The sequence below is a fragment of the Eubalaena glacialis genome, chromosome 14 (assembly GCF_028564815.1).
Source record: "Eubalaena glacialis isolate mEubGla1 chromosome 14, mEubGla1.1.hap2.+ XY, whole genome shotgun sequence".
Classification (NCBI taxonomy): domain Eukaryota; kingdom Metazoa; phylum Chordata; class Mammalia; order Artiodactyla; family Balaenidae; genus Eubalaena; species Eubalaena glacialis.
The window spans coordinates 54,585,997-54,606,211 of record NC_083729.1 but is presented as its reverse complement, the minus strand read 5'-3'; the positions used below and the strand labels follow the sequence as shown (position 1 = coordinate 54,606,211).

General features: G+C 36.1%; 1 protein-coding gene across 4 annotated transcripts in view; it reads left to right on the top strand.

The window, feature by feature from the left end:
- The window catches only part of WDPCP (WD repeat containing planar cell polarity effector), a 548,844-nt gene that overhangs the window by 206,401 nt on the left and 322,228 nt on the right, over nt 1-20,215 (top strand). For all 4 annotated transcript variants that reach the window (XM_061211054.1, XM_061211055.1, XM_061211053.1 and 1 more), the window contains exons 3-4: nt 18,352-18,399; nt 19,249-19,293. In XM_061211054.1, the coding sequence (XP_061067037.1) occupies nt 18,352-18,399; nt 19,249-19,293 (93 nt within the window). The remainder of the gene's footprint in view (nt 1-18,351; nt 18,400-19,248; nt 19,294-20,215) is intronic.

Here is a 20,215-nt window from a genome sequence, read left to right as displayed (position 1 = left end):
GGTCTTGGTGCTCTGGCCTGGTGTCAGGCCTGAGCCTCTGAGGTAGGAGAGCCGAGTTCAGGACATTGGACCACCAGAGACCTCCCGGCCCCATGTAATATCAGTCAGCAAGAGCTCTCCCAGAGATCTCCATTGCAACACTAAGACCCAGCTCCACCCAACGGCCAGCAAGCTCCAGTGCTGGATGCCCCATGCCAAACAACTAGCAAGACAGGAACACAACCCCACCCATTAGCAGAGAGGCAGCCTAAAATCATAGTAAGTTCACAGACACCCCACAACACACCACCAGATGCGGCCCTGCCCACCAGAAAGACAAGATCCAGCCTCATCCACCAGAAGACAGACACCAGTCCCCTCCACCAGGAAGCCTACACAACCCACTGAACCAACCTCACCCACTGGGGGCACACACCAAAAACCACGGGAACTACGAACCTGCAGCCTGAGAAAAGGCTAAACAAAGTAAGTTAAACAAAACGAGAAGACAGAGAAATATGCAGCAGATGAAGGAGAAAGGTAGAAACGCACCAGACCAAACAAATGAAGGGGAAATAGGCAGTCTACCTGAAAAACAATTCAGAGTAATGAAAGTAAAGATGATCCAAAATCTTGGAAATAAAATGGATAAAATGTAAGAAACGTTTAACAAGGACCTAGAAGAACTAAAGAGCAAACAAACAATGATGAACAACACAATAAATGAAATTAAAAATTCTCTAGAAGGAATCAATAGCAGAATAACTGAGGCAGAAGAACGGATAAGTGATCTGGAAGATAAAATAGTGGAAATAACTGCCACAGAGTAGAGTAAAGAAAAAAGAATGAAAAGAATTGAGGACAGTCTCAGAGACCTCTGGGACAAGAGACCTCAGAGACAGCATTAAATCCACCAACATTTGAATTATAGGGGTCCCAGAAGAAGAAGAGAAAAAGAAAGGGTCTGAGAAAATATTTGAGGAGATTATGGTTGAAAACTTCCCCAACATGTGAAAGGAAATAGTCAGTCAAGTCCAGGAAGCTCAGAGAGTCCCATACAGGATAAATCCAAGGAGAAACACATCAAGACATATTAATCAAACTATCAAAAATTAAATACAAAGAAAAAATATTAAAAGCAGCAAGGGAAAAACAACAAATAACATACAAGGGAATCCCCATAAGGTTAACAGCTGATCTTTCAGCAGAAACTCTGCAAGCCAGAAGGCGGTGGCAGGACATATTTAAAGTGATGAAAGGGAAGAATCTTCAACCAAGATTACCCATCAAGGATCTCATTCAGATTTGCCAGAGAAATCAAAAGCTTTACAGACAAGCAAAAGTAAAGAGAATTCAGCACCACCAAACCAGCTTTACAACAAATGCTAAAGAAACTTCTCTAGGCAGGAAACACAGGAGAAGGAAATGGCCTACAAAAACAAACCCAAAACAATTAAGAAAATGGTAATAGGAACATACATATCGATAACTACCTTAAATGTAAATGGATTAAATGCTCCAACCAAAAGACACAGACTGGCTGAATGGGTATAAAAACAACACCTGTATATATGCTGTCTACAAGAGACCCACTTCAGACCGAGGGCCACATACAGACTGAAAGTGAGGGGATGGAAAAAGATACTCCATGCAAATGGAAATCAAAAGAAAGCTGGAGGAGCAATTCTCATATCAGACAAAATAGACTTTAAAATAAAGACTATTACAAGCGACAAAGAAGGACACTACATAATGATCAAAGGATCAATCCAAGAAGAAGATATAACAGTTGTAAATATTTATGCACCCAACATAGGAGCACCTCAGTACATAAGGCAAATGCTAACAGCCATAAAAGGGGAAAACAACAGTAACACAATAATAGTAGGGGACTTTAACACCCCACTTTCACCAATGGACAGATCATCCAGAATTAAAATAAATAAGGAAACACAAGCTTTAAATGACACTTCAGACAACATAGACTTAATTGATATTTATAGGACATTACCTCCAAAAACAACAGAATACAGTTTATTCTCAAGTGCTCATGGAACATTCTCCAGGATAGATCATATCTTGGGTCACAAATCATGCCTTGGTAAATTTAAGAAAAGTGAAATCGTATCAAGTATCTTTTCCGACCACAGTGCTATGAGACTAGATATCGATTACAGGGAGGAAACTGTAAGAAATACAAACACATGGAGGATAAACAATACGCTACTAAATAACCAAGAGATCACTGAAAGAATCAAAGAGGAAATCAAAAAATACCTAGAAACAAATGACAATGAAAACACAACGACCCAAAACCTATGGGACACACCAAAAGCAGTTCTAAGAGGGAAGTTTATAGCAATACAATTCTACCGCAAGAAACAAGAAAAATCTCAAATAAACAACCTAACCTTACACCTAAAGCAATTGCAGAAAGAAGAAAAAAAGACCCAAAGGTAGTAGAAGGAAAGAAATCATAAAGATCAGATCAGAAATAAATTAAAAAGAAATGAAGGAAATGATAGCAAAGCTCAATAAAGCTAAAAGCTGTTTCTTTGAGAAGATAAACAAAATTGATAAACCATTAGCCAGACTCATCAAGAAAAAGGAGAAGACTCAAATCAACAGAATTAGAAATGAAAAAGGAGAAGTAATAGCTGACACTGCAGAAATACAAAGGATCATGAGAGATTACTACAAGCAACTATATGCCAATAAAATGGACAACCTGGAAGAAATGGACAAATTCTTAGAAAAGCACAACCTTCCAAGACTGAACCAGGAAGAAATAGAAAATATAAACAGACCAATCACAAGCAGTGAAATTGAAACTGTGATTAAAAATCTTCCAACAAACAAAAGCCCAGGACCAGATGGCTTCACAGGCATATTCTATCAAACATTTAGAGAAGAGCTAACACCTATCCTTCTCAAACTCTTCCAAAATATAGCAGAGGGAGGAATACTCCCAAACTCATTCTACGAGGCCACCATCACCCTGATACCAAAACCAGACAAAGATGTCACAAAAAAAGAAAACTACAGGCCAGTATCACCGATGAACATAGATGCAAACATCCTCAACAAAATACTAGCAAACAGAATCCAACAGCACACTAAAAGGATCATATACCATGATCAAGTGGGGTTTATCCCAGGAATGCAAGGATTCTTCAACATACGCAAATCAATCAATGTGATACACCTTAATAACAAATTGAAGGATAAAAACCACATGATAATCTCAATAGATGCAGAAAAAGTTTTCGACAGAATTCAACACCCATTTATGATAAAAACTCTCCAGAAAGTAGGTGTAGAGGGAACCTACTTCAACATAATAAAGGCCATATATGACAAACCCACAGCCAACATTGTTCTCAGTGCTGAAAAACTGAAACCATTTCCTTTAAGATCAGGAAAAAGACAAGATTGCCCACTGTCGCCACTATTATTCAACGTAGTTTTGGAAGTTTTAGCCACAGCAGTCGGAGAAGAAAAAGAAATAAAAGGAAATGAAATCGGAAGAGAAATAAAACTGTCACTGTTTGCAAATGATGTGATAGTATACATAGAAAATCCTAAAGATGGTACCAGAAAACTGCTAGAGCTAGTCAATGAATTTGGGAAAATAGTAGGATACAAAATTAATGCACAGAAATGTCTTGCATTCCTATACACTAATGATGAAAAATCTGAAAGAGAAATTAAAGAAACACACCCATTTACCATTGCAACAAAAGGAATAAAATGCCTAGGAGTAATCCTACCTAAGGAGACAAAAGATCTATATGGAGAGAACTATAAGACACTGGTGAAAGAAATTAAAGATGATACAAACAGATGGAGAGATATACCATGTTCTTGGATTGGAAGAATCAACATTGTGAAAATGACTCAAATACCCAAAGCAATCTACAGATTCAATGCAATCCCTATCAAACTACCACTGGTATTTTTCACAGAACTAGAAGAAATTTCACAATTTGTATGGAAACACAAAAGACCCCGAATAGCCAAAGCAATCTTGAGAAAGAAAAATGGAGCAATCAGGCTCCCTGACTTCAGGCTTCCTGACTTCAGACTATACTACAAAGCTACAGTAATCAAGACAGTATGGCACTGACACAAAAACAGAAATAATAGATCATAGGAACAGGATAGAAAACCTAGAGATAAACCCATGCACATATGGTCACCTTATCTTTGTTAAAAGAGGCAAGAATATACAATGGAGAAACGACAGCCTCTTCAATAAGTGCTGCTGGGAAAACTGGACAGCTACATCTAAAAGAATGAAATTAGAACACTTCCTAACATCATACGCAAAAATAAACTCAAAATGGATTAAAGACCTAAATGTAAGGCCAGACACTATAAAACTCTTAGAGGAATACATAGGCAGAACACTCTGACATAAATCACAACAAGATCCTTTTTCACCCACCTCCTAGAGAAATGGAAATAAAAACAAAAATAAACAAATGGGACCTAGTGAAACTCAAAAGCTTTTGCACAGCAAAGGAAACCATAAACAAGACGAAAAAACAACCCTCAGAATAGGAGAAAATATTTGCAAACGAAGCAGCTGACAAAGGCTTAATCTCCAAAATATGCAAGCAGCTCATGCAGCTCAATATCAAAAATACAAACATCCCAATGCAAAAATGGACAGAAGATCTAAGTAGACATTTCTCCAAAGAAGGTATACTGATTGCTAACAAACACATGAAAGGTTGCTCAACATCGGTAATCATTAGAGGAATGCAAATCAAAATTACAAGGAGGTATCACCTCATACCGTTCAGTATGGCCATCATCAAAAAATCTACAAACAATAAATGCTGGACAGGGTGTGGAAAAAAGGGAACCCTCTTGCACTGGTGATGGGAATGTAAATTGATACAGCCACAATGGAAAACAGTATGCAAGTTCCTTAAACAACTAAAAATAGAACTACCATACAACCCAGCAATCCCACTACTAGGCATATACCCTGAGAAAACCATAATTCAAAAAATCATGTACCACAATGTTCATTGCAACACTATTTACAATAGCCAGGACATGGAAGCAACCTAAGTGTCCATTGACAGATGAATGGATAAAGAAGATGTGGTACATATATACAATGGAATATTACTCAGCCATAAAAAGAAACGAAATTGAGCTATTTGTAGTGAGGTGGATGGACCTAGAGTCTGTCATACAGAGTGAAGTAAGTCAGAAAGAGAAAAATAAATACCGTATGCTAACAAATGTAGATGGAATCTAAAAAAGAAAAAGGTTCTGATGAACCTAGGGGCAGGACAGGAATAAAGGCGCAGATGTAGAGAATGGGCTTGAGGACACAGGGAGGGAGAAAGGTAAGCTGGGACGAAGTGAGAGAGTAGCATCTACATATATACACTACAAAATGTAAATAGATTGCTAGTTGGAAACAGCTGCATAGCACATGGAGAGCAGCTCGGTGCTTTGTGACCACCTAGAGGGGTGCTGTAGGGATGGTGGGAGGGAGACGCAAGAGGGGGATATGGGGATATATGTATACATAAAGCTGATTCACTTTGTTATACAGCAGAAACTAACACAACATTGTAAAACAATTATACTCCAATAAAGCTGTTTTTTTTTTCCAAAAAAGGGTATAAACCCACAAGGACTGAGAGACTAGGAGAGGAGATAATTTCTGTTGAATTGTTTTTGGAAGGGATGGAGAAGTTACCAAAGGTTAAAAATCTGAATATCAATTGTCTACGGAGAATTCCACTGACAACCAATTTGGGTCTCAAAACTCTAGAGAGGTACAGATATTTGAGGAGTCAGGTACTGTGGAAGGGTAGGGTTGTGGCATGGGGTGATAAGAAAGGGAGTTGAAAATCTATGTACGAAGCAGTGAGATACTTCTCATACTGTGGAAATACTTAATTTAGGGAGGTTCAAAACTAGCTGTAGTGCAAGAAGACGGGAGAGGTGCTGAACTGAAAACAGGGATGAAGTGAAAGCCTACATACTAATGGGTGAGGGCCTCTTAATCCTTTTAGAATCAGATTAATCTTAATTTGAGAATGTCACAGGCAGCTGTACACTTTCCAAGAAAGAAGAAGCTGAGGGGCTCCTCTCTGGAGAGACTGCATGGCCCCAGAGAGAAGCCCTATCTACTTTGATTTCTGAGGTGGTTCTCTGGTGAAATACCCTGGTCCCTGAGTGGTCAGTGAAGCCCAACAGTTGGCAAGCATTGTTCATGTATATTGAGCTCTCTAGTGCCTCACGTTAAAATACGAACAGCAAGAAAGCAAATATAGATGTTTCGGAAACATTTGAAAACTATATTAATCTTGCGGAAATTAAAAATAAGTAGCAGAAAAAAATTTTTTTAACTCAAAAGAGTAAAAGAAATTGTGTTGGAAAATAGAAAAAAAACCAAGAAAATGAACTTATTTCATTGCTGGCGAAAGTATGAATTGGTCCTGCCTCTTAGGGAACAATTTGGCCTCATCTGGTATAGTTGATGATGTATGTTGCCTACTGACCAGTAATTCCACTCTTAGATATGTGAAAGCCTTGATAACTTTTGCACCAGGAGACGTACAAAAATGTTCATAATAGTACTGTTTGTAATGCAGGAAACTAGAAACCATCCAAATGTCAATCAGCTGGAGAATGGATAAATGTATGCAACAGTGAAAGTGAATGAATTACAGCTGCATGCAGCAACATAGATGAATGTCAGGAATATGATATAGGGCAAAAAGTTTAAAAAGTAAGTGCAGAAGAGTACATACAGTATGACTGCATGCCGAGGAAGTTCAAAAACAGCAGGCTAAATTAAATAATGTATTGTTTCAGGAGACAAATATATGTGGTAATACTATAAAGAAAATTAGATTACATGATTTAGTATAGCTCTGAGAAGGAAGGGAGTGGAAGTGAAATAGTAAAGGGCACAGAGGAAGTAAAAGATAATGTTCTTGGGGGAGGGTTCAAGATGGCAGCGTAGGAAGATCCTGAACTCACCTCTTCCCACGAACACAATAAATTTAACTACATATGGAAAATGGATGAATAGAGCCTCTACAACAAAAGGTAAAAGGACAGCATTGAGATAGGTAGGAGAGAGAGAGACAGTCTTGCCAAGGGAAAAATCCACATCCCAGCCACAGTAATCCACGATTGGGAGGGATAAAAAGGTATGGATCTTTTCTCTGAGCTGTGAGGGATTCAGGTTCCACGTCAGACATCCCAACCCCTAGATCCTGCACAGGAAAGACAAGCGCCCAAAATACCTGGCTTTGAAAACCAATGGGGAATATGTCTAGGAAAATTATAGAACAGTAGGGAACAGAAAACCCACTCCTAAAGGGTGTGCATGCAAACTCACTTGACCTGAAAACCAGCACAAAAACACCATACTGAGAAGCACATGGACCATAGGTGAAGGGGACCCCCTTACTAATCTTGAAGCATCTGCCAGAGAGGCAGGAACCAACTGAGACACTCCCTGGGAACTGAGACACTGGCCAAAGCATTTTTGCAATTTCAGGCTACCTTCATAGTTCTGGTGCAGGTGAGCACCATTTTGAAATATTCCCTCTAACCTTTTAGAAAGGAGAGGGAGAAATAGAAAGGACTTTAGAAAGGACTGGGAGAAATAAATGATTTACTTAATACATAGAAATAAACACAGAGACTTAGGCAAACGAGACAGAAATATATTCCAATCAGAAAAATATGACAAAACCTCAGAAAAAGAGCTAAGCAAAATGGAGATAAGCAATCTAGTGTATAAAGAACTCACAGTAATGATTATAAAAATGCTCACTGAGCTCTGGAGAAGAATGGATGAACACTGTGAAAACTTCAACAAAGATATAGGAAATATAAGAAAGTAATAAACAGAAGTTATAACTGAACTAAAGAATATGCTAGAGGGGTTCAACAGCAGACTGCATGAGGTAGAAGAATGAATCAGTGGACTAGAAAACAGAACAATGGAACTCACCCACACAGAGCAACAAAATGAAAAACAAATTTAAAAAAGTGAAGATACTTTAAGAGACCTTTGGTACAACATCAAGCAGAATAATATTTGGACTATAGGGGTCCCAGAAGGAGGAGAGAGAGAGCAAGGGCTAGAAAAATTATTTGAAGAAATAGTGGCTGAAAACTCCCCTATTTGGGGAAAGGAAACAGACAGGTCCAGGAAGCCCAGAGAATTCCGAAGAAGATGAACCCAAAGAGATGCACACAAGACACATTATAATTAAAATGGGAGAGGTTAAGGGTAAAGAGAGAATCCAGAAAGCAGCAAGAAAAAAACAACTAATTATGTACAACGGAAACCCCATAAAGGCTATGAGCAGAAATTTTCAGCAGAAACTTGACAGGCCAGAAGGGAGTGGCATGTCATGTTCAAAGTGCTGAAAGAAAAAAACTTCCAACCAAGGATTCTCTACCTAATGAGGTTATCATTCATAATTGAAGGAGAGATGAAGAGTTTCCCAGATAAGCAAAAACTAAGGAAATCTGTTACTGGCCCTACAGGAAATGTTGAAAGGACTTCTTTAATTTTAAAGGAAAAGAAATGGTACTAATTAATAATAAGAAAATATACAAAAGTAAAAATCTCACTAGAAAAGGTAACTATATAATAAAGGTAGTGGATCAATCACTTTTATAAGGCAAGCATGCAGGTTAAAAGACAAATGAAGTAAAACTAACTAAAATTACAATAATTAGTTAAGGGATGCATAAAATAAAAAGATGTAAAATGTGTCAATGAAAGTATAAAATGTTGGGGGGATAAAAAGATAAAACTTTGGAATGTGTTCAAATTTAAGTTGTTACCAACTTAAAACAGGCCACTATTTAAATAGGATGTTATATGTGAACCTCACTGTAACTACAAGGAAAAAATTATAGTAACTACACTAAAGAAAATGAGAAAGGAATCTAAATGTAATGTTAGAGAAAACTACTAAAGCACAAGGGAAGAGAGAAAGAGAAGAAAAAAGGAACAGAGAACTTCAAAAATAGCCAGAAAACATTCAACAAAATGGAACAATTACGTACTTATCAATTATTACTTTAAATGCAAATGGACTAAATTTGCCAATCGAAAGTGGCTGAATGGATAAAAAAAGAAGACCCATCTGTTGGTTACCTACAAGAGAATTACTTCTCTTGTAATTCTTGAAACACACAGACCTAAAGTGAAGAGATGGAAAAAGATATTCCACGCAAATGGATGTGAAAAGAAAGCTGGATTAGCTATACTCATATCAGACAAAATAGACTTTAAAACAGAGACAGTAATAAAAGACAAAGAAGGGCATTACCTAATGATAAAGGGGTCTATCCAGCAAGAAAATATTAACATTTATAAATGTATTTGCACCCAACAGCGGAGTACCAATATATATTAAGCAAATAATAACAGACTTACAGAGAAAAATTGAAAGCAATACAATAATACTAGGGGACTTTAACACCCCATTTACATCAACAAATAAATCATCCAGACAGAAAATCAATACAGAAACATTGGACTTAAATGACCCATTAGTCCAGATTGACTTAATAGATAAATATAGAACGTTCCATTCAAAATCAGCAGAATACACATTTTCTTAAGTACACATAGAAACATTCTCCAGGATAGATCACTATTAGGTCATAACACAAGTCTCAGTAAATTGAAGAAGATTGAAATCACATTAAACATCTTCTTTGGCCACAATGGTATGAAACTAGATATCAATCACAAGGAAAAGGCCAGGAAAAAACATAAAAAGGTGGATATTAAATAGCATGCTACTGAGCAACCAGTGGGTCATCAAAGAAATCAAACAATACCTAGATACAAATGAAAACAGAAATATGTCATATCAAAATCTATGTGATGCAGCAAAAAGAGTTCTAAGAGGGAAAGTCATAGCAATATAGGCCTACTTCAAAAAGCAAGAGAAATCCCAAATAAACAATCTAACTTTACACCTAAAGGAACTAGAAAGAGAAGAACAAATGAAGCCCCAATTAGTAGAAGGAAGGAATAATGAAGATCAGAGCAGGAATAAATGAAATAGAGACTAAAAAAAAAAAAAAATGTAAAGATAAGTGAAACTAAGAGCCGGTTCTTTGAAAAGATAAACAAAACCAACCTTTAGGTAGAATAACCAAGGAGAAAAGAGAGAGGACTCAAATAAAATCAGAAATGAAAGAAAAGTTACAGCTGATACCACAGAAATGCAAAGGATCATAAGAGACTACTGTGAACAATTATACACCAACAAATTGGACAGCATAGAAGATAAATTCCTAGAAAGATACAATCTTTACAGACTGAATCATGAAGAAATAGAAAATCTGTATAGACTGATTACTAGTAAGGACATTGAAACAGTAATCAAAAGCCTCCCAACAAACAAAAATAGAGGACCAGACAGCTTTTCTGGTGAATTTTACAAAACAGAGATTTAATACCTGTTCTTCTCAAACTATTCCAAAAAGTTGAAGAGGAGGGAAACATTCCAAACATTTTATACTACCAAAACCAGGCAAGGACACCATACAAAAAAGAAAATTACAGGCCAATTCTTGATGAACATACATGTAAAAATCCTCAACAGAATATTGGTAAACCAAATCCAACAGTACATTAAAAGGACTGTGCACCATGATCAAGTGGGATTCAGGGATACAAAAATGTTTTATCACCCACAAAGCAATCAACATGATATATCATATTAACAAAATGAAGGATAAAAATCATACAATTATCTCAATAGATGCAGAAAAAAATCTTTGACAAAATTCAACATCCATCTATGCTAAAAACTTACAGCAAAGTTGGTATAGGCAGAATTTACCTCAACATAATAAAGACCATATATGACAAACCCAAGCTAACAGTGGTGAAAAGCTGAAATCTTTTCCCTTAAGATCGGGAATAAGACAAAGATGTCTATTCTCACCACTTTTATTCAACATAATATTGGAAATCCTAGCCATAGCAGTTAGGTGAGGAGAAAAAAAGGTATCCAGACCAGAAAGGAAGAAATAAAACTGTCACTATTTGCAGATGACGTGATACTATATAGAGATAACTCTAAAGACTCTGCCAAAAAAATGGCATAACTAATAAATGAATTTAGTAAAGTGAAGTGCAGTAAAAGTTATGCCTATATAGATTCAGTGTAATCCTTACCAAAATTCCAATGGCACATTTCGCAAAACTAGAACAAATAATTCTGAATTTTGTATGGAACCACAAAAGATCCTGAGTAGTCAAAACAATTTTAAGAAACAGTAACAAAGCTGGAGGTACTACACTTTCTGATTTCAAACTATACTACAAAGCTGTGGTAATCAAAACGGTATGGTACTGGCACAAAAACAGGCACACAAATCAATGGAACAAAATTGAGAGACCAGAAATAAACCCACACATAAATGGACATTTAACTTATGACAAAGGAGCAAAGAACATAGTGTGGAGAAAGGATGGTCTCTTCAATAAATTGTGTTGGGAAAAGTGGATAGCCACATGGAAAAGAATGAAACTAGACCACTGTCTTATACCATACAGAAAAATTAACTGAAGATGGATTAAAGAGCTGAATGTAAGACCTGATATCTTAAATTCCTAGAAAAAAACATAGGTGGTAGGCTCCTTGACGTCGATCTTAGAGATGATTTTTAACATCAAAAGCAAAGGCAACAAAAGTAAAAATAAACAAGTGGGACTACATCAAACTAGAAAGCTTCTGCACAACAAGGGAATCCACCAACAAAATGGAGAAGACATTTGCCAATCATATATCTGATAAGTCCAAAATATAAACTCAATAACAACAACAACAACAAAAACTGATTAAAAATGGGCAGATGATCAGAATAGACATTTTTCCAAAGAAGACCTACAGATGGCCAACAGGCACATGAAAAGATGTTCAACATCACTAATAATAGGGAAATGCAAATCAAAACCACAATGAGATACCACCTCACACCTGTTAAAATGGCTATTATCAAAAAAGCAAGAAATAACATTTATTGGAGAGGCTGTAGAGAAAAGGAAACCCTTACACACTGTTGTTGGAACTATAAATTTGTATAGCCACTATGGAAAAAAATATGGAGATTACTCAAAAAATTAAGAGTAGAGCTACCATATGACCCAACTATTCCACTTCTGGGTATTTATCCAAAGAACATGAGAACAGTAATTTGAAAAGATATATGCACCCCCATGTTCATTGCAGCATTATTTACCATAGCCAAGACATGGAAACAACCTGAGTGTCCATCGATGGATGAATGCATATAGATGATGTGTTATATTTATACAATGGAATAATACCCTAAAAAAGAATGAAATCTTGCCCTGTGCAGCAACATGGATGGACCTTGAAGGTATTTTGTTCAATGAAATAAATCAGATGGAAAAAGACAAATAGCCTATAATTTTTACTCCTATGTGGAACCTAAAAAACATAACAAAGGAATAAACAAAATAAAACAATAACAAATTCATAGATACAGAGATCAGATTAGTGGTTACCAGAGAGGAAGGGGATTAGGGGTTGGGTGAAATGGCTGAAAAGGGCAACTGTATGGTGATGTATGGTAACTAGACTTGTGGTGGTGATCACTTTGTAGTGTGTAAGATGTCGAATTTTAATGCTGTACACCTGAAACTTATATCTCTTTTTTAGATTTGTTGTTTATGTTTTTAATTTTACATATATTCTTGTGTTTTGTTTTTAAACATTACATATAATCTTCTATATTTATCCAATAATTAAAACAATTTAAAACCAAAAATGTTAAACATCATTTTCAGCATAAGACTTTTATTTAATAATAAATATACATTCAGAGAAAAACTCTGAGAGACAACAAAATGTTATTAATAGCTGTCTCCGAAGAATGGAAATACAGGAAATTAAACTTTTTTGTTCTTTCCTTATTTTCTCAATTTTATACAGTGAACACATTATTTTTATAATCAAGAAACCAAATTATATTGAAATATGTATAAATATGATAGAAAAAAGGAAATGAATGCTGTGACCAAAGACAGTAGTGCACAAAGGCCCCAGGGGGCAGTAAGATCTTCTGCCCCAGCTGGATCTTCAGCAGGGCCTATCTGTTCTCCCTGCTGGGGGCATTCTTCTCTTTGAACCCGTGTGCAGTCATACTTCTTCTTTAGGGCACAGCTTTAGTAAGTCACCTAGAGAAGCCTTCCCTGCCATTTAGACTAAGTTAGTAACCCTCTTACATGCTCTCATTATGCTTGACATTTAAAGTATTTTTTGAATTGATGTATAATTGACTTATTATATTAGTTTCTGGTGTACAGCATAATGATTTGATAAGTCTAGTTAACATCCACCACCATACATGGTTACAAAATTTTTTTCTTGCGATAAGAACTTTTAATATTTACTGTCTTAGCAACTTTCAAATATGCAATACATTATTATTAACTATAGTCTCCATGCTGTACATGATATCCCCATGACTTGTTTATTTTATAACTGGAAGTTTGTACCTTTTGACCCCCTTCACCCATTTCACCCACCTTCCCCTTCACCCTCCTGACTCTGGCAACCAATCTGTTCCCTGTATCTGTGAGCTTGTGTTTTGTTTGTTTGTTTTTAAGATTCTGCATATAAGTGAAGTCATATGGCATTTGTCTTTCTCTGACTTATTTCACTTAGCATAATGCCCTCAAGGTCCATTCAAGATGTCACAAATGGTAGGATTTCATTCTTCTGATGGCTTAGTAGTATTACATTGTGTATATATACCACGTCTTCTTTATCCATTCATCCATCGATGGACACTTAGATCTTGGCTATTGTAGATGATTCTGCAATGAACATGATATAATGGTACCTATATCTTTTTGAATTAGTGTTTTCATGTTCTTTGGATAAATACCCAGAGGTGAAGTTGCTGCATCACATGATAGTTCTATTTTTAATTTTTTGAGAAGCCTCCATACTGTTTTCCGTAGTGAGTGCACTGATTTGCATTCCCACCAGCAGTGCTGAAGAGTTCCCTCCCCACATCCTCGCCAACACTTGTTATTTCTTGTCTTTTTGATAAATGCTATTCTAATTTGAAGTAATCACAAACTTTTACAGAAAACTTGTTAGTACAGAGAATTTTTTTTCTTGAACCATTTTAGAGTAAGTTTCAGACCTGATGCCTCACCACCCCCAAATACTTTAGTGTGTATTTCCTATAGAAAATGTGTTGTCCCACATCATCTACATAACCATCAAAATCAAGAAATTAACAATGATAATAGTACTACCATCTAATACTCAGAGTTTCACCAATTGTCCCTCCAATGTCATTTTTTTATAGCAGATGGTTCTCGTTCAGAATTACATGTTTTTTTTTAGTAAAAGAAGGTGTGAAGAATGAAAAATACTGAAAAGAGTTATGCATGATCAGGATTTTCTAAGACTGGATTGAATTTAGTTGGGTAAATGGATTTTATTAGGAACAGGCTAGAACAAGACTGGGTTTGGTTTCTCCCTCCAAAGTATTCTTGAAATTCTGCTTTTGACAACAGATTGTGTTAGTTTCTTTGCCTTTAAGTGACTTGTATTTGCTTTTGAGATCTTTTGTAACTTTGGTTAAGGAATAAGTATTGTCTCACAGTGACCTATGATCTTATTTGACCAAGTGTTTTAAAACTTTTTGACAAACTTCCCAAATATCAAATTTTAATTGTTTCTTTTGATTTCCAGCTAACTTTGGGGTACTTTAGAGGTCCCCTGAGGTATCTTAAAGAGAAATATTTAACTAGGATTATTTGGTATGTTAAGTTAAATGTAATCATTTGGAATTCTGGTTATTGTAACCAAGTTTCTTTATTGATTGCACTATAATCAGATGTTTAACCATGGCTTTTAAGTCTTTTGTCATTTTTAGATATTTTTGTATTCTGATGCTGTTACAAAAAGTGCTTCATCATCAAGGAGATTCATAGAAAGGCTATGGAAGCAGTTACAGCAGCTCCACACCAAGATGATGGCTATGCGAGGATTACAGCCCATACTGACTTAAAACAAGGAGCTGTCCTGCCTCTGGGGCCCCTAGATCAGGCATCCAGAGATTTTTACTCCCTGACAGGCAGGGTCGACACCCCCCACTCAGCCCTGAAGCAGTTACAGAAGACAGACCATTGCCCTTCTGCTTCTCATAAGAATATGGGAGTAAGATGTCTGAGGGGGGAATGAAACAGGAGGGAAGAAGGCAGGGCACAACCTTTGAAAGAATGACATAGCCCGAGGACATGACATAAACTGATTAGAACCAAATGGGTCCAAGATGGTGGACAAGTCGACTTCCACTAGACCTTGAGCCTCAGTATATGCTCACTGTAACACATCAGCATGCTAAATGACATGCCCACAGGCGCCATGACAGTTCCAAGACCAACCATAAGGATCAAAAAGTGGGTGGTGGCCCAATTCCTGGAAATCCCCACCCCTTCCTGAAATAGCTGGAATAAGCCTCCCACTCATTAGCCTATGAGATTACCCACCCCTATAAAAACTGACAACCCAATACCCTGGTGCCTTTCTCACCTTCTGAGATGGCCCACACTCTGTCTGTGGAGTGTGTTTCTCTCTAAATAAATCCGCTTCTTACCTAAAAAAAAAAAAAGAATTATATGTTACATTTAGTTATTATGTCTCTTTATTCTCTTTAATTCTGGAACAAATCTTTCACCTTTTAACTTTTTAAAATTTATTTTTTAACTTTTGTGACTTTAACACTTTTGAAGATTTTTTTACCACTTATTTTGTAGTATGTCCCTAAATTTAGACCATTGAAGTTTCCTCATAAGTAGGTTCAAATTATGCATATCTGGTGGGAATATTCCAGAAGTGATGCTGTATTCTCAATGCATCCTAACAGGCGGTGCACAATTTCAATTCGTGTCTTTATTGATGATGTTCATGATCACTTGGTTAAGGTGATGTCTGCTAGGCTTCTCCACTGCAAAGTTACTTTTTTCTTTGGAATTAATTAGTATTTTGTAAGGGAGGTACCTTGAAAATATGTGAATATCTTATTCCTCATTAAACTTTAAATATATTTTTAATTTATTTTATCCCTATGGGCTCAGGTACTGTTTTAGTCAATGATTTTAATCCATTAGTACCATTATTTATTTTGACGTTTAAGTTGTCCCTGATGTGGCCAGTGGGACCCCTTGCAAGCTGGCTTCTCTGTCTTTGTGCCATGTCCCTGTCAATATTTGAGCATTTCCATTCTTTCTGGCACAACAGATCTTTCAGGCTCTTATTATACTTTCCCTTCCTCAGTGCTGGAATCAGCCAATTCTCTAAGGAGCTTGGTTCCTTTTAGAGGAGAACAGTATCTAGAAGCCAAGGTGTGCTTTAGGTGCACTCATTGCTCTTGGAGTATCACTGCTCCCAGGTACTCTCAGTGGCCAGAGCTTAGGGAATGTATGTATGTATGCATACACACATACTTGCATCCGCATTCACTTCTGTATCTCAATATATCGAAAACCATGAGTTCATACCAGTACCTCAAATTCAGATCTATCACCACAGGGTTCATTCTAATGTTCTCTTTTTATATTTGTACTTCTTTCTTACTGGGAAAGCTGACGCTTCCATATCTTTATTTTATTTACTTAAAATCACCCTGTATGCAGACAGTCTTCTGTCTCTGTGGCAGTTCCCTTCCCTGCATGGATGTCCTTCTCCCCCCATGTAGGTTCTGACACACTATGTTGGGCTGCCCCTGTATGTGGATGTCCTCCTCACTTTATTCAGCCTCTAACACCCAACACGAGGCCATTGCTCCTATGAATGTGCTTCTCACCCTGCTAGGGTTCTGACATACTATGTCAGGCTGACTCTCCCAATGGACACCTTCCTTATCCAGCTTAGGCTCTGGCACTCCATGTGAGGTGGGTCTTCTTATGCGGATGCCTTTCTATTCCTGCTTCGGTTTTAAGAGCCCCACTCTGGGACAGATGCAGTAGGTCAGACTTGTGCATAGAATTCAGGACCCCTTATTATCCTCATAGTTCTATTCTAGAGTTGTAATACTTGGATGCTGGAATGATGGAATATTCATTATGTACACATATTCATTATGTACACAGGATATGGCCTGTGTACATAATGCATATGGTTCTTGGATTTTTTAAGAATCTGTTTATTAAAAGTATTACATATGTATTGAAAAGTGTAAAGATTATAAAGATATGTTTTGAACTATCAAAAAGTGAACACACCCATAAAATCTTCACCCAGGTCAGGAAATAAAATATTATCAGTACCCTAGGAGCCCTACTCATGACCTTTCCCTGGCGCACCTTATTAGGTATCTTCAATATAACCAACAGAAATAAACTGCATTCTTTAAATTATATGTCCCAGTTAGTGGCATGATGAATAAAATAGAGCTTCAGTAAGTACGCATGATTGACTATTTTGAAAAACTATATTTGAAAAGTTAATTATAGCTTTTTTGAGGAAGTTTTATCGTTCAGTTTGAGAAAGTTTGCAGCAGTTAGTCACTAGGGGGCAGCCTGTACTGCTTCCATTTCTTTAGAAATAGTTGTATCCTTTTGTTAGTAACTAGAATTATTTTGCATGGAAGGAAACAAATGTTACTTCAAAGAAAGAAATATTTCACTTTTCACAGATAGGAAGAAAGTGGACGCAATTATTTTGTTCTCCTGTAATTCAACTGCAGGAACGGATTCCATGGTTAAATCACTCTCAGCATCTTGGAAGCCTAGCTTTGCTTTTGTAACCCCAGCAGAGCATCTGAATTTGAATGGTTTGGAAGGTTTTTTGAATCTAAACAAGCTTCAGATAATTTATCCACACCTTCCTCTAAACCTTTCTTTCTTTTCTGCAGATTTCCCCCAAATACCCTACTAGACTCGAGTTAAATTAGAGAAGAGAAAGCCACGGCTCAGAATTCTATCCACTGATTTCATTTGGCCTTGCTTAGTGGTAGTTTCTTTTGGTAGCACCCTGTGAAAAATATCAGAGGAAGCGTGAGAGAAAAAAGTTGGTCTTCCTTGATGTCAGTTCTTTACCACTTCTTTCCTCATGCCATTCTAGTTTTGTGTAATTCTTTTCTAACTGGACTGATAAACTATCCAGTTCCTGAATATCCCTAGAATAGGTAAACCCATGTCCAGATACTTCTGAAGTATTTTATTTCCAGTAACATAAAGAGATTGTTTCTGCCCTCCTCCCTGCCCTACCGACCCTGCCGTACAGTATGGGTTGGCTTCTTATTCTCCATAACTTTTTACCATAATCTGATGTCATTTCTTCCTTTCTACAGATAGAGACATCGGGATCTACCAGTATTATGACAAGAAAGAGCCACCAGGTAAAGTATCTGTTCTACTAAAGTGATTTTTATAAACTTTGTATTCTAAATTATAAAATACTGACTTGAAAACTCTGTTTTTATGAGTCTTAGATGAATTCTAGAATTTCAAGAAAGGTTACTCCAGTTCTTCAGAAAAATGCTGAGGTTGATATCTATTCTATATAAAATGAAGCAATATTGAGAAAATGCTATAGCAGAACCTGAAAATTTTCATTTTACTGCTGATTAGACTGATAACTGGACAGTCTATTCTCGTTTATTTATCAGTGTCCCAGTAGAGGGCATTGTTAATGCATGGGTCCCACTGATGCTGGCCTCCCAGATCCTCACCTGATATCTGAAATAGGCATTTCTGAGTGAGTGATCAATTTTCTTTATCTGATTAATCCTGTTAATCCCAGAAGTTTCATGATGGGCCAAAAGGTCTTTCTAGCTAGAGTTACTTCCTGTTTTGGTCTCTGTTGAAGTGGGGCTTGTGTGGGCATCCTGTGTGCTTAGCTTGGTGGCTAATAGGCTGACTTCATGGTTCTGATGACAGACTGAAGCAGCTTCTGTTCTGGGCTCAGTTGCAGTTCTGTTCCCTATCTGATGAGATTGCAAACTCAAGATATTGGCCCACCTGTTGTGCTTTGTAAGCCTTTTCACTACAAATTTAGGAAATCTTCTATGAAATGAAAACATCCAAATTATGGCATTTTTCAACTGCCTTTTAAAAAGTTTAGCATAATTTATTAATCTCAATAGCGTGTATAAATACATTATTTATGCACATATAAAAATATAAAGTATTATAATAAAATAATTTCCACTTTTTTTTTTTCCATCTCTCCTCTGCCACAATATCAGCAACAGAGCATGGTAACTTAGAAGAAAAGCAGAAGCTGGCAGAATGTAAGTTTACTTTATATTTTTTTGGAATTATTATAAAACTGGAATTTTAATATCCCTGAAAATTCAGTCTTAAAACATATTTTAAGCTTTCTGCACAAATAGAAAATGTTATTCCTTACAAATTTCTTATAAATTCCCATTGTTTAGGTACATAAACATGTGAATAAGAATTATATTGTTAGGAATATTTCGTTTAGACCATTGAAATCTCTGTCCATTGTTTGGTGAGATATATGCTTCTGTAAACACAAATTTTCTTAATGAACCATATTTATATTATTTAATATATTTAAAATAAGTGTACCATGCTTAAATTCTGATAACATTTTATTATCCATATTATGCCTAAATTATTAACATGTTTTACCCATTGTAAGAAAATAAGATTTGTAATTATCAGTATTAGCATTTTATTCTCTTTAGTCTTTCCTGTTTTCAAATATATAAACGTGTTATATATGTAATATGGCTACAGTATAATGTGGTTAAAATATGACTGTTTTATTTGGAATATAGGTGGAGCTGAATATCCTACTTGTTCTCATTTTAAATGATCAAGCTAACATTTAATTTTTAAAAATACTGTATTAGTACCTGCAACAGAGATTTAAAACTTTTTACATATGCTCTGCACATCATAAATTATGTTTATAGAATGTCATTAATTTGCTTTAATAAGATATATAGCAATTCTATAAAAATTTAAATGCCTATATATACTGTATATTATATGTACATACACACAAAACACATGTACACACGCATTTAGAATTATTATTTAGGAGAATTCAGAGATGAATTCGTTTTTGTGATGAAATAGATATCATTATAATGAATTTAACATTCTGTTAATTCTTTTAAACAGAACTATTTTTAGTTTGTCTTAGACTAACATTGAGACTCTACTAAATAATTTTATCTT